This window comes from Silene latifolia, chromosome X, assembly GCF_048544455.1.
Source record: "Silene latifolia isolate original U9 population chromosome X, ASM4854445v1, whole genome shotgun sequence".
NCBI lineage: Eukaryota > Viridiplantae > Streptophyta > Magnoliopsida > Caryophyllales > Caryophyllaceae > Silene > Silene latifolia.
In genome coordinates, this window is record NC_133537.1 from 152160761 (window position 1) to 152176979 (window position 16219).

General features: G+C 35.3%; 1 protein-coding gene across 1 annotated transcript; it reads right to left on the reverse strand.

The window, feature by feature from the left end:
* Positions 1-284: 284 nt before the first annotated feature.
* LOC141618585 (uncharacterized) lies at positions 285-1175 on the reverse strand. Its single transcript, XM_074435684.1, has one exon. It carries the CDS (start codon positions 1173-1175, stop codon positions 285-287), a length of 891 nt encoding a protein of 296 aa, XP_074291785.1.
* Positions 1176-16219: the final 15044 nt, after the last annotated feature.

Sequence of the window (16219 nt, forward strand, 5' to 3'; positions counted from 1 at the left end):
GGCTTTGGGTGAGGCGTTGTGGATAGCTTTAACTTCTCCACCATTTCACTAGAGGCGACGTTGGTGCAACTGCCTCCGTCAATGATTAGGCTACACCATTTGTCTTTCACTTGGCACTTGGTGTGAAATATTTGACTTCGCTGCTCCGTTTCAACGGGCGAAGTTTGGGCTTGCAGGGTTCGGAGAACCAAAACACAATCGTAACTAGGAGCGACATAATCTTCGGCGTTCCCGGCGGGTGCCTCTTCTTCCTCTCCTTCTAGATTAAAAATGCCCTCGGTTCTTTATTCTTCTTCGAACAACTCGTCACGACACTCCACGGCCTCTCTTAGTGTGATTGTCCTTTGATTCGGGCACGCATTTTTGAAATGCCCAAACCCTTGGCATTTGAAACACCGAATTTGCGTGTGACTATTTTCCTTTGAGATGGGTGGTTTAACAATAGAACTGGAGGCGGAAGTTGTCTTGGGCTCGGTGGTGTTTCCCATTGCGCTTGTCCTCGAGTTGTTCTCATTCTTCCAATTCCGGCTACTCTCACCATAGGTGGTTGTCACCTTCGTCTTTCCTTGTGCCTCCACTTTGAGACACATACTACACAAGGTGTCGAAATCTGAGTAATTTTGTAATTCCACAATGTGGGCGAGGTTGCGGTTTAGACCGCGTAGGAATCGCGCCATTCTTATGTCCTCATCTTCCACCAAGTCTCCCATCAAGGCTAGATTTGTAAATTCGTTAATGTATTCCAGGACACTTAGCCTTCCTTGGGTAAGATCGGTGATCTTACGATAGGTTGTGAGCCTATGTGTGGCGGGGACATATCTTTTCCGTAATTTGAGTTTAAGCACGTGCCATGATGTTATCTTTGCTTTTCCGGCTCGAACTCTTCTGGTCTTAAAGCTTTCATACCATAACGAAGCCTCATTTCTTAATTTCAAAATGGCGTACTTGCAGCACTGTTCATCATCGAGATCCTTAAATTCAAACATCCGATCTATTTGTCTTTCCCATTCATGGTAAGCCTCGGGATCCGTGCCTCCTGTGAACTCGGGTAGTTCACTTACTTTCAACTCGTCAATGACTCGTTCACGTCTAGGCTGCCATTTGGGATCGTGTTCTTGTAAATTCTTTAAGGCCTTTTGAAGATCCTTGAGAAAGTTGGGATCGTCAAAGTTCATGTTTGGTGATTGGGTTTTGAGGTTTCGAAAAAAAAAAAAAAGATATGTTTTTTTTTTTTTTTTGTCGGTGAACAGTACTGTGAACAGTTTTTTTTTTTTTTTGTTCAAACCGTGCCTTCAAGATCCAATCGATTAAACCTCAACTACCTCATTGAGTCTAACCTTTGAATACCAATCGCGTTGGATATTCAACCACTAACTGATTGGAACCTCCTTAGGACCGTCTTGATTTTTTTTTGGGGTGATCAAGAGCCGAAGCTCTGATACCACTTGATGCGTATACGGAGCGGAAGACTTAATTGTGGATTCAAGTGAGACGGAAGATCCGAATGCACTAGGTGCAACCCGACCAGATCGTGTCACTTGATGCGTTATTGGGCGAAGCGGAAGTCTTTTTTGTTTGTTTTTGTTTTTCTTTGGTGCAAGAATAAAAGGATATTTGCTTCAATTTCTTGTGAAGAGATCGAACCAATGGGATATTTGCTATCACTAGACCTATAGCGATAACAATGGGGAATTACTCGAAAACGGGTCAAGTAATTCAACTTAAACTGCGGAGCACGTCCTTAGTTCAAGGCAAGACTCGAAAGCATCGACTCTTTGAAAAGATTGAAACACAAGTTTCTCTCTCTAAAAGGTTTTTCTTAATTCTTTGATGGATTACAAATGAGGAGGCTAGGTCTTTATATAGGATAAAAAACCTTGGCCCCCAAGCAAGCATTTAATGCTAGTTTGTAAGTTTTAGGATGAATGAACACATAAAACTTACAACCTAGACCCTTTTGTCAACTTTTATTCAAACTAGGTAGAAAATGCAAAAAAACATGAAATGGAATTCTTCCCCCTTGGTGCCGCCACATTTCGGCCTTCTCCCTTGTTCCCATTCGGTATTCCCCTTGTTCCCACACGGCATTAAGATTTTTGCGAGTCTTGAGCTTTGATCGCACATATTTCCTTTCTTTTACGCGAGCCCATCCAATCTTCGTGCATAAAAAATGTATTACTCGGGCTTGGCTTTGCTTGGTGTTCTAAGTCGATCACAACTTCTTCTATTGGGTCCATATCCGCGTCACCTCCTCCTCAACAACCTCCTCCTCGACGACCTCGTCCTCAGCAGCTGCCACTGCAGCAGTGAAAGCATGCTCTAACGCCTCCTCAAGTGTACGAGAAGGGTCAAGAGCTGTGTCCACGTCTATGGGATCTCTCCCTGACGTAGAAGCCTCATCACCTGCAGAATTAAAGTGAATTTAGGCCGCGTCAAGTGACGACAAGCCTTCATTAGGGGATTTTCGAGTTTTCGAAGCTCCGAAATCGCTCTTTTCTCGCCATCTTTGGCCAATTTTCCCATAAACCCGTCCGCTCATGTGGTGATTTGGGTCAAGTCAAGCCTAATTTGAAGCCTAGTCATGGATTCGAGTCGAAATTTCGACAGCATTTCGTTATAACGGCGATTATGCCCTAGAAAAGTGTCTGAAAAAGTGTCCCAAATCAAAATTCCGAAATGGTAGGAAGTTTACCCATCATATGAGGATTCCAAATACCAAGTTTCATCGCAAATGGGCAATCCTAAGGCTATTTTCGAAGTAATATACGGTTTAGCTGTGAGACCGTCTCAATTTCACTCAAATGCTCAAAACTCAACGAAAATTCAAAACAAATACATGGTTACGATCCTTATACTACCAATTATCAATTTGCAAGGTCAATTTTACAAGGCAAAATCATTTGGGGGGAAAAGCCCCAAATTTTCGACTTTTTAGGGTTGAAAAACCCTAATTTGTCGATCCAATTTGATCAAATACGGAAGATTAATGCAAAATTAATATACATACCTCGATTAGTCATGGCAAGTGCAAGCTTTTGATCAAATTTTGGCGAGAAATGGTTGGAATTTGAGAGAGTAATTGAGATTTTATGTTTCGAAATTATGAAATGAATCCCGTATTTCATCGAGTTTTTTACTCAGGAAAGCCGCACTCGGGAAAAGACGCAGCAGGTGCTGCGCCTCTTCCAAGAGACGCAGCTCTTGTTGCGCCTCTTCCTCAGTTTTCCTCCAAATGAATTTTTGAAGATTCGTTATAAGTTCGTTATTTGTGGGCCCATCTTTGGTGCGCCTCTTCCTTGATACCACACATCGTATATTTGGTCCATTTGACATTTGTTCTTCGCCCAGACCCGAATTTCCAAGCCAACTGCAAACTATCGTAATTTATATTTTTTACCAAGACCTTGCTTGCCACAACGAGCGGATATTTTCTGACAGGTGTTTTGACACACCTTTATTCTGTTCCCCCAATGAGACTACACGGACAGCCAATCGTCCCTCTCGAAACATGGAGATCAGTTCCCGATTCTGTTCCCCCAGCGAGGGTACACGGACAGCCAATCGTCCCTCTAGAGACATGGAGATCAGTTCCCGATTATGTTCCCCGACGAGAGTATATGGACATACATTTATCCCTCTCAACACGTGGAGATCAACATTGACCCCAAGCTTTTCTAAAGTTTGTTTGAAAGCCGACCCACGCAGATTTCTCCTAACAGTTCCTGCCTACGTCCTGCTGCCTCTTCCAATATCGCGTTGGAGTTTCAAGGAATCTCAGGTATGGTCTCTTCTTATAGCTGGCGAGCCTCCTTACGTAGTCTAATGGACTTTAAACGACCCTCCCCGGAAGTTGATAGACTCTAAAATGTTCCCGACGACGGGAAATTGGTTCAAACCCCTTGAACCGCCTCGCGTCGCCATAGTCGTCAGGTTGTAATCTTCGATTGACCTGATGGCTATACTTTGACTTTCGCCTTGTCCAAGCCTCAGTCAAAGTGGGGGCTCTGTAGATACCTCATTTCTGCACCTCCCGCAAACCACCTGGTGATGATTGGGCCGCATGTTTGGTACATGGAACGATTTATGACAGTTCGTAAGTTTTTCGTCAAGTGATCGCTCAAACACTTATGTCTACCTCATAGTCGTCATCTACGCGCCGATACGGTCATTTTGGCAGTAATTAGAGTACATTTGGAGTCCGGGTCAAAAACCGTCTTCATTTTCTAATAACCGTTTAAAATGCCGAGTCAGAATGTTCTGGAATGTTCCGGATATTTCTATTCATTATTTTCCAATCTTTTAGTCTATGGTAAAATATATCCCGAAATTATCATATAAAATATTAAGGAAATAAGATTAATCCGCTATTCCATAATAGAAACACGGAAATCTTTCTTCCGCGGGAGGAAACCACTGAGGAAAAGACGCAGCAGGTGCTGCGCCTCTTCCAAGAGACGCAGTGCTTGCTGCGCCTCTTCCTCAGTCCTTTTCTGCGTATTTTTCGTATCTTTTCGAGATTCACTTCCAAAGTTTCTCCGAAAACCCTAATTTCCGTCATGTGATTAGTATAAATAGAGACCTTCGGTCTCACATATTTCTCACGCGAGTGTCCGCCCTTATCTTCTCCCTTTGCATTCTAAGACCACGCTCTTGCTTTTTGGCGTCTACGTGCTTGAACTTTCGACCACGTAAGCTCGGATCCTTCTGAGTATCAGCCTCGTTTTGCATGACCGACCAATTTGACCAACTCCACATCAATCAACTTAATCAATCTTGTTTAATTTCCTCTTAGAGGGCACTTTCGTCGTACATTCGAGTCGAGCATCACTAAACGTTAACTTAGTCAATCTCGTTTCGTCAAACATGTAAGTCTGAGGGTGTAAATCCCTTCTTTTATTATTGTACTTTATTTTTGTAATCATTATTGTAAGGTTTACGTCAAAAACACATTCAAAACCGATTTATAAAACCTTGTTTTAAACCTTTTTTTTTACGGATTAACAGGAGACAAACACCGAGAAAGGACGCAGCAACTGCTGCGCCTCTTCGAAGGGACGCAGCATCTGTTACGCCTCTTCCTGAGGTTGCCGCAGTTCCTGCTTTCTTTCTTCTTCGTTCGTCTTTTGTTCGTCTGTTTGTTTTGTTTTCAATTGTTCATGTTCATTAACACGATAATTTTTAACATAACAATTTTAACAGGTAAATCATCAATATTTAATTCATCATTAGAAATCCCGACTTAAATCCCAAGTAATTCATATTTGCGGGTTTTCGTCATTGAAATCAATTATTCGGGTTTTTTAGAGGTTTGATTTGTTGGGAAATGTGTCCTCAACAATAGTGCGATCACATGATTTAAATATCATTATTAAATCTCATTTTAAGAATACATGTGGGATGTAATATTTTACAGTCAACTGGTCCACACATATCGGTAATGATTGGCTGACTAGAGTTTGACATTACTGTCGTGCGACGGTGGTGATCAGTTGATCCCCTTAGGTCATACCTATAGGGAAATACTCTTAATTGATTATTTAATTAATCGTATACCGATACGAGTTAATTAAATTGCTTAAAATTGACGGATGATTTTGTGAGTATAATTTACGTATCTTATTGTAAATATGATTAAATGAGACACGATCTAAGTAATCGAATTATTTTATTACTTAGATGAAATTATTGTTTACAGAAACAATTGAAACGGAATGAATAAATTATAATAAATACAGAATGTTGTAGTTTATAATTCGGGAACACTTTTGGCACAAGTAATTATGAATTACTAGTCGATTTTGTAAATGACATATTTTATGAGTATGTTGATTTTTAATATGATAAAAATACATTGCATTGTTACATGTCATGTAACATGTAACACATAACAAAATTGACAAATGACAAAGTTAATATGGACTACCATTTTATATGGTAACCGAAAATTAGAAGGGCATTAAGGGTTTGTATTGTTTAAATTTATTTTATTCAAAACACAATGATAACCCTAGAGTTGCATGCCTAGCCTCTTGTGAAGAGCAAAAATGAAATGCATTGGGCATACTACCCAATGCATTTTTTCGGCCATCCCACAAGAAAAGAGAGAAGTGCTTTTCTCTTACATAACATTATTCATTCTTTTCACCATATAATTTTCTAGTGTAAGAAAATGTATAATCTCTACAATATGTGATTTTTCTAGAGAAATAAAATCTCACAAATACTCCCTCTTGACCGAGATTTTCAAGAGTAAAAATACAATTTATTTTGTGTCAATTTTATAGTAAACCCAATATTATTACTAGATCTAAATAATATTGGTTATTATGAGTTTCCCTGGGTATATGCTTTTGGGAGAGGTTCTAATTTGAACCTTGTTCATCCAATATTTGGAAGCTCAAGAACAAGTGAGTAGGTGAACTCACTTGTGCCCATAAATCCGAAAATCACAATGTAAGATGATGGTTTCTTCTTTATATTGTTTATTAGTTTGCATGCATAAGATCCACCATTTAAATTTATGACAAATTAAAATAAAACATATATGAATATGTTGAGTATATAGATCTACTTTTCCTTCAATTGGTATCAGAGCCTTGGTTGTTTGCATGCAAATCGGTTAAAAGTTTTTCCGAGTTATAAAGAATAACATATAAAACTTGTAAATTTGTGTTATTATGATATATCACGAAATTAATCCTTGCATATTAAAATTTCTGATCCTAAAATGTTTTTAGGATATTTTGGTTAATTTACGGATTTTTATTGTTCATATTATACAATATTGGCATTAAAATGTGATTTTTATGATAAAAATGTCATTTTTGGACGAAAATTAGCTAAACTTCGAATTTTCCAGTGGTTTTTGGATATGTTTTCACATATATTATTTTTAGATGATCTGGAAAGTTTCATAATTTTATGAGTTCTTATGCTCGAAATATGGATTTTTCATTATTAAAATCGGTTTTAAGTGAAAAATAGGTTAATATGAGATAAATTTCGAATCTGATCATATAAATTTAGTATGTTGTCACATGAAATTTTACAAGATGTGTGTAAAATAATAGGCTATAGTGAAGTCTTTGTGCATGATTTATGGATTTTTGATGAAAAATAGCATAAATAGTGACATTATTAGTGAAAAATTAATAAAACATAATCTATGACTAATCAAAAACGTCACATGTTGCATTTTATTGTCTTTTTCAGATATAAAATTGAAAAGTTGATGAATATAATTTTTCTCATGTTTTTATGATTATTTTGTTAAAAAACCGATAAACCGCAACATTGTTTTTCCGGAAAAATTTCGAAATTTTTAACCTAAGTTTTTGAACATTATGAGTGTCATGGTAATTTTCCAGAATGTTCATGAGTTTAAATTTCAAATTTTGAATTTATTTGAAATTTTTGTGATTTATTTGAAGTTTATAGCATTTTATTGTAATTTTGAGTCCTTTTATGAACAATATTAAGAAATATGAGTTAATTATGGTCAAATAATTAGTTAAGACTAAATTTTGAGTCCTAAGAGGTTAGGGTAATTAACTTATGCATAAATATGAATTTATGTAATTTTTGTGATTATAAAATGTTGAAATCACGCAAATCCGTAAAAACCGAGTAATATACGATATTGGCTAATTAAAGGCGATTTAGCATAAAATTGGGCATGTTCATACATATTATAATGCTGCATTTTTTTTATGATTGTCATAATTTTATTTATGTAATTTTGAATTATGTAATTTTTACTTAGTATGGCCTTAGTTTTTAATTGGTATTACCCGAAATGTATGGGAATATCGATTCGGTTGTAATTTTATTGTGATCTCGTATCACCGTATTGTAATTTAATAGATTTATTTTATTATAGTTACAAATGTATAATAGGAAATTATGTAATTTATTATGTAATTTTATTCATTTCGGAGTTCCCAAAGACGGATTTCTTCAAGATGGCGATACATAAAGACGGTGTTACCTCGAGATGCGTGCCACAACCGAAGTTTAAGGGACCAATGGAGTTGGTTTCCGAATATGTAATAGTTAATTAGATTTTCTATTTTAGGAAGGCCATACTAGGATTTATTTTTATGCTTTGCATTTTATTTATATGTTGCATGCATCGCTAAATCGCCATAACTAAAACATGCATCTTCTTTTAATCGAGTATATCGACCGTGTCAATTATAATTATCGTAGTTCACTGCTTTAGTTCACTTAAAACGTGATAGATAATAAATTGACATGACCTCTCGCTAAAACAATTAATTGAGACTTAGCCTTACCAAATAGTAGAAACCATGAAAACCTATTTCGCGAGGGAGTGCACTCGGCCCTACCGGGGTACAAACCTTGTTACGTAGGGGAAGTGGGTGATAAATGTCTATCCACCGAATTCATGTTGATAAGGGATGAATCGGCCCTACCGTGCCCAAGTTGATGTGGATTTGGATTCATGGACACATTTATTCGAAATTTGGATTGAACTCAACGGAAGTATTCGTGACCGTAGTCGCATGTGTTCCGGGCTAAAGATAAATGTTAATGTAATTTTATCGACCAAGAGTTCTAAAAGTATAATCGATTAAAGAGTTAATCCACCGAGTTATATTGATAAGGGATGAATCGGCCCTACCGTGCCCAAGTTAATATGAATTTGGATCTTGGAATCATTTATAATAGTTGGGTAGAGGTTACTATATAAATGCTTTACTTGTTAAATTATTTACAAGTATTAATAAAACGATAAATGTTAAGTTTTCCACTATTCCGTTATCATATTGTTCTATTTCTTTACCACAATTCATATACGATATCATTTCGATTCAAAACTCCATTAAAACATCGTATCTAAAGACAAAATTTGAATTTTCTTCTAAAGACCTCGAATGAACCATTGCTAAGGATCTCTTGTAAAGAGTATAGATTAAAGTTATTCATTATCAAACAGGTTTTTGATTCTTGACTAACACTTCTACTTACAATGGATTATGTTTCATATACTTAATTGAATTAAGTACCTTGAAGCGATAAATTGTTTTGGTAATTAGTTTTGTCAGAATTCGTAATTGACCAAAATAACGCAACCACTTCAATGAAAGTTTTAAGACTAAAACGAACAAATGAAGAGTAATCTTCATGAATTCAATTTTGCTTCTCAAAGCAAAGACTCATTGAAATGAGTGGGAGCATTCTCTTAAACCGTTAAGATGAGGACGAGGTTCAAGAAGTAAAGATAATAATGGAATTGATACAAGGTAATGTTAAAAGTAAAGTTGTTGAGAATAGCTATACTAAACCTATCAATCCCGACTGATAAAGTTTCCACTGTCTTAAATATTGGACACTAGAAAGGAAACTACCCCAAATTATTGAAGAATCAACAAGTTAGTTGTGGGACATCTAATGGGACCTTCTTCTTTAAATGTTTATTTGATTAAACACAAATTTTGCTAGTACCACTTCGTCAATATTAGAAACCAGTGGAGGTTTTCATCATTGTATTCGACACATAAGATGATTAGAATATGACGACTAGCAACTATAATGTCGAGAGATAGAGTAATTGTGTACTCAATCTAGTTTTTGGATTTAAAGTTGTACTTAATTGTGACTATTAAGTGCATAAACTCTAAATAAGAATATAAACTTGTTAAAATACAAAAGAGGTTTTCACTTTTGTGACCCTATACAACACGATTTGATGTATGGCTAGCCCATTATCAAGATGATTATATTTTAAACCAAACTAGAACAATATATCATGTAGATGATGTAAGATTCAAATTGGTAACCCAAGATTAAGCCTTAAATTCTGGAATGATTAACGCAAAGAGTTATCGAGTACTCTTGAAACCATTAGATTGTTAATGGTATATGCGTATCTTGTATTCAAAGCAAGATGTCTCGTGCCTTTTTGGTTGAAAAGGAGATCGAGGTTATAAATCATTGATCCATAATAGGTTGATCATTTTCTTTTACCAACGATTTAAGTTGACGCTAATATTTACACTTAATAAGGTAAATGGAGAAATCCTTGAAGAATTTCAAAGAGTTCAAGGAATCACGATTTAGTCGTGATGGGATTATCAAAGTGAAGACTTTGATATAAGCCAAAAGAAATGTGATATAGTATCACAAGTTAATCTCTCTTAGCACGCATTATGGGATAATGTGTGGTTGGATAAGAAATCAAACGCTATTCGATATGGTTTGGACTTCGATCAAGTTACTTTAAGTTACTTGATCCTTTTGGGGATTTTATCATTTTGTCTAGATTATTTTTCCACTAAATATAAAACGATTCATATGAGATATGAAATGGTAGGGTACCATGTTTGTAAGTTTTCACAAGAAACAAATGCTCATTTTTTCCTTTTCAATTATCACGAGTACGACGGGTTTGCGGCTCGTAAAGATGTCTTTCTAAAATACAAGTTTATTTCTAGAAGACAGAGTGGGAGAAATTATTCAAGAGCCACAATGAATGCCACAGAGAATGTTATGTCGCAAGAAACTGGTCTTTCTTGGCTACATGAGACGTTTTGTGTAAGACATTGTTTCTTCAAAACCTAGGAGGTTAAATTCGTCACTTGTTAAAAATGATGAATTCATGCTACTTTTTAACAAAGTAAAGAGTTTATAACTTACAAAAGAAATTGTTTGATTCAAGTTGATTACTTCTAGAAAGTAATGAACATATGACTTACATAAGAGTGTTTAAGTCACAACTCAATACAAGGCTTAGAGCCATGAAAATCCGAAATTAAAAGACTTGATTAGTGACAAAGGGTTTTGCACTAATAAAGAGATATTTCAAAGCAAGATTGGTTGCAAAGGGTTTTGCACTAATTGAAATGCTTAAGTCTATTTGGATCTTCTTAGAGATTGTGTTTCATTATGAGGATATGCATACAGCAAGTGAATCTAAAACCCACTTCTTCAAAAGAAGGAATGTATTCAATACATGTCATGAGTTTTATAGATTCTTACAATCCTAAGATAATGTGAAACTTAAGAAAGGATCTTAAGTAGGACATCAATGAGTTGGAATCAACATTTTGATCATGTGATAAAACATTTCTCGATAAGTCGAGAAGTTGTGTTTATACATGGAGTTTAGTGGGAGTTACGGTAATTTTAATTAGTCTTATATGTGGATGGCATATTGATCATTGCGAATGATGTAAGACTTTTGGAGTATTATAATACATCTTGAATATCCGGATTTATGAAGATAAATCCACATGATAGTAGCGTCGATTGATTTCATTTGCTTCCGCTGCCGAATCAATTAAAAAGAAATGATGTATAACACTTCATATGCTTTGAGTATGATGAATTGTTTTCAGAATCGAATTTAAGTAATCTTTACCAAGTAAGCCATAAAGATTACCCTTAAGTGCTTGCAGAAGCATTAAGGCTATGATGCAAAGTGTTTATGATGCAATTTTGTGTAAGGGTGTTACACAAGTGACAATTGACAATTGAGATTGCGCATGGTTTGCGACAAAACCATAATTAAAACACATTAGGATGGTTAAGATACCATTGTGGCAATGTTAATTAAGAAGTAGATTTTCTAGAATCGTTCTAGGCAATAAAGAACAATGAGAGATATTTATAACGGAAATTGAGTGCACTTGCAATCATGAGATGTGCAAGAAGGATGAGTCCCGCACACTGTGAAAACAGTGGGAGCTATTCTTAGGCTAGAGGGCCTATGTCTTGATTGGATCTCGACAAGTACTCAGAAAGTTTTGTAATGCAAATGTATACATTACAAAAGAAAACGAGTATGTAGTAAGGTTGAGTAAGGTACAAGAAATTGATAAAACCTACTAACCAAAGCCTTCTCAAAGGCTAAACATGATGAGTCATGTCATTTCAATTGAATTGAAATGAACAACTACGTACAAGATCAAATTAGATTATAGAACATGAAATAGTAATCAGGCATTGACTATTTATATGTGATAATCGCATTTGTCGTTCGAGTTTTACTTTAAAACTCTTTTATTATACTTTGTTACATCCAAACGGGTTGTAGAGACAACGTTGAACCCCGTTAAAGTGAACCCGGATAACATAGTATTAGCCCATAGTCGCTTGTATAAGGTGACGTCTCGAAGTGACTAGAGTGTGATGCGATTGATGGCAAGTTCAAGTGCCATAGAGTCATGTGAGATGACTAGTCGATCACATAGGCAGACTGTTAGGAGCACTTTGTCGGGCCTTATGACCGCTTATAGAGTTCTGGCAATTTATATAGCCTGGTCGCGGCGAGAGCTGCTATAGTATTCTAATGAGTCGATTCTTTTGGCTAAAGACTGTTCGCCTAAGATGGCACAGTTTCAGATTAACTTTGATTTGTGTTACTATGACCTTCGTAAATGGGGTCAAATGGGCATATTTTGGGTTATGATGGCTGTGGCTAGTCGAAGGGAATAAGTGCGATAGGAATTGTCCACCCCCTTGTCAGGGTTAAAACAATATCTCAGGGCCACTCGAGGAGTAATGAATCGGAAATACGTGGCCACGCTCGGAAGGTATCTATGATAGATAAATCCGGTCAATCAGTTATTCTCCAGATCGAGGAAACCACTCTCGATATGATCACTTGCAAGTACGACCCGAAAGACACCTTGCATTGAGTGGGAGATAGTAATAGGATAAGAGAATTGGTGACGCACACTTGTCGAGGACAAGTGGGAGATTGTTGGGAAATGTGTCCTCAACAATAGTGCGATCACATGATTTAAATATCATTATTAAATCTCATTTTAAGAATACATGTGGGATGTAATATTTTACAGTCAACTGGTCCACACATATCGGTAATGATTGATTGACTAGAGTTTGACATTATTACGCCGATGCGGACGGTGGTGATCAGTTGATCCCCTTAGGTCATACCTATAGGGAAATACTCTTAATTGATTATTTAATTAATCGTATACCGATACGAGTTAATTAAATTGCTTAAAATTGACGGATGATTTTGTGAGTATAATTTACGTATCTTATTGTAAATATGATTAAATGAGACACGGTCTAAGTAATTGAATTATTTTATTACTTAGATGAAATTATTGTTTACAGAAACAATTGAAACGGAATGAATAAATTATAATAAATACAGAATGTTGTAGTTTATAATTCGGGAACACTTTTGGCACAAGTAATTATGAATTACTAGTCGATTTTGTAAATGACATATTTTATGAGTATGTTGATTTTTAATATGATAAAAATACATTGCATTGTTACATGTCATGTAACATGTAACACATAACAAAATTGACAAATGACAAAGTTAATATGGACTACCATTTTATATGGTAACCGAAAATTAGAAGGGCATTAAGGGTTTGTATTGTTTAAATTTATTTTATTCAAAACACAATGATAACCCTAGAGTTGCATGCCTAGCCTCTTGTGAAGAGCAAAAATGAAATGCATTGGGCATACTACCCAATGCATTTTTTTACCATCCCACAAGAAAAGAGAGAAGTGCTTTTCTCTTACATAACATTATTCATTCTTTTCACCATATAATTTTCTAGTGTAAGAAAATGTATAATCTCTACAATATGTGATTTTTCTAGAGAAATAAAATCTCACAAATACTCCCTCTTGACCGAGATTTTCAAGAGTAAAAATACAATTTATTTTGTGTCAATTTTATAGTAAACCCAATATTATTACTAGATCTAAATAATATTGGTTATTATGAGTTTCCTTGGGTATATGCTTTTGGGAGATGTTCTAATTTGAACCTTGTTCATCCAATATTTGGAAGCTCAAGAACAAGTGAGTAGGTGAACTCACTTGTGCCCATAAATCCGAAAATCACAATGTAAGATGATGGTTTCTTCTTTATATTGTTTATTAGTTTGCATGCATAAGATCCACCATTTAATTTTATGACAAATTAAAATAAAACATATATGAATATGTTGAGTATATAGATCTACTTTTCCTTCATGATTCATCAATATTGAGTCTCTGAAATTCATTCATTGATATATTTTCATCTGTTTATTATCATTGTCATCATTAGTTCGTCATTAATAACCTAATTAATTTGTTAGTTTGTTAATTTGTATCATTAATCCCGTAATTAACCTTTTTATTAATTTGTCCTGATTAATTTGAGTCCGTCTTTAATCGTTTTTATGACTAATTTGCATATAAATAATATATTAATCACTTCTATCCGAGTCAAATGTCCATAATCGATCCTTAAATCACCAATGAATATTAACAATTTGCAATTCCGGCTTCACGGACGGCCCGAACTCAACTCAGAACAGACGTTAGCGTTTGCTGCGCCTCTTCCAAAGGACGCAGTTCTGTTGCGCTTGTTCCGGGTTGAGTTCTGTCTCTGAACTCCCGTTTCTGCTTTGACCTAGTTTATTAATTACGTATTAATTAACTATTATTCGTATTATCACTAATAATCTGTTCGTTAATTTGTTTATTCTTTCTTTTCTCAAATCGTCCGTTTTAAATGTATTTTCGACATAGATCAATTAACCTATTGTAATTATTGTAATTTTCTTTATTGTATTTCTTTATTCTTTATTATTGTTTATATGCTCTCACATGCAATCAATCTAAATTTCTACTTCGACCCAAATGCATGTTAAATTACGTGTTTACCGACATAGTTTAATTCACATGCTAGGATTAATCTAATGGATGTTGTATTGCATGCATATAACCTTCAGCATATAAAGTATAGACGATTTTCCCTAATCATTAGTAGAGGCCGCTATCGAGGCGGGCGGGATTAGGTGTTCGATCAAAAGAGCTTCCTAATACGTACCCTCACCCCTTACTCTAGATCTCTATGAACATCCGTATTCATTGGCATCCACGAGAGTCATTCTAGACATAGAATGCTAAGGGTAACGAGTTCTTGGTGTTCATGTCACTACTTTGTGTCTTGACATGACACGAGGTATTCGAACGGTTTCCAATTTTCCACAATAAATTGGTGGCGACTCCACAAATGCAGACGCTTGTTCCCAAGCGCCCCCGTGGGCCCCCTATGTCCACAACCGCGGGGGAGTCGGTTGAATGCGTGCGTGCCACCACAAACACGAACTGAACTGCTGAAACCTTGCTCGCGAGAGAGGATCCCGATGAGAGCCGCTTCTTCTTTTCCATTTGGATGATACCTTCTTTCTGAAACATCTTAGTATTCTCCGAAATGGTTGATGAAAGCAAATTATACTCCTTAGGCAAAGGAGCGGGAAAGGGAACTTCTGCTACCCTTGAAGAGTCTTCATGGAAAGTTCCCGTCTGGATAGTTTTTGAGGTAAGGGGACGAACCCTCAAGAAAGACATTGATCCTGAATGAAAAAAAAAACAGAGATCCTTTCCCAGGACTAAATTCTCATAATCCTGGGACCTTTGTTACTCTTGTGCTTGTGAATAATTAATTTCCAAATGCGTGGATTGATTTTGCTTTAATTCTTCAAAGTCGTCTCACTGGATTTTATCTCTTTTTTCTTGTTTAATACAAATACTAGTTAGACCCCGTGCATTATATGCACGATACTTAAAGTTTAATATTTTTTTATAAAAATACTTATATAATATCGGTACCTTATAGTTGTTTACATTTCTCATCATTGTATTTTACTTTGATAAATAAAAGCTATAACCGAAAATTAGTTAAGAAAATTGAGTAATGAGTTAAAATGTATTTTAATGAAAATAATTTTATAGATAAAGCTAATGAGTTTCAATTTTATTTTATTTTCAATTTTTTTTGTCACAAAAGTAATAACAACGATTTCTAGTTTTGATTTTATACGGAATATGGGTTAACTCATCATCTAATAATAGCATCAGTAAAAGATTTAGCAATTTATAGTTTTATATCAATTTTATTTATTTAATTAAAATATTATAGCTTAGAGTTTAGTGAAAATGATATAATTTGATGAAAAGATTAATTTTAATGAAAAGATAATAGATGAATTAAATTGTAATTATTTCCTTATTTAGTGAATGGACATAATTATCATTAGTTTCCTTTTTTGAGAATACGCATTTTGGCGGGAAAATGATAGAGATCACCTATTCATTTAGTAAATATGCAATTATTATTATACTAGTTTAGATCCCACGCAATGAATGCGCGGTATTTATAGAGTTTTTATTTTTGTATTACTTAATCTTGCTAAATTAACACCTC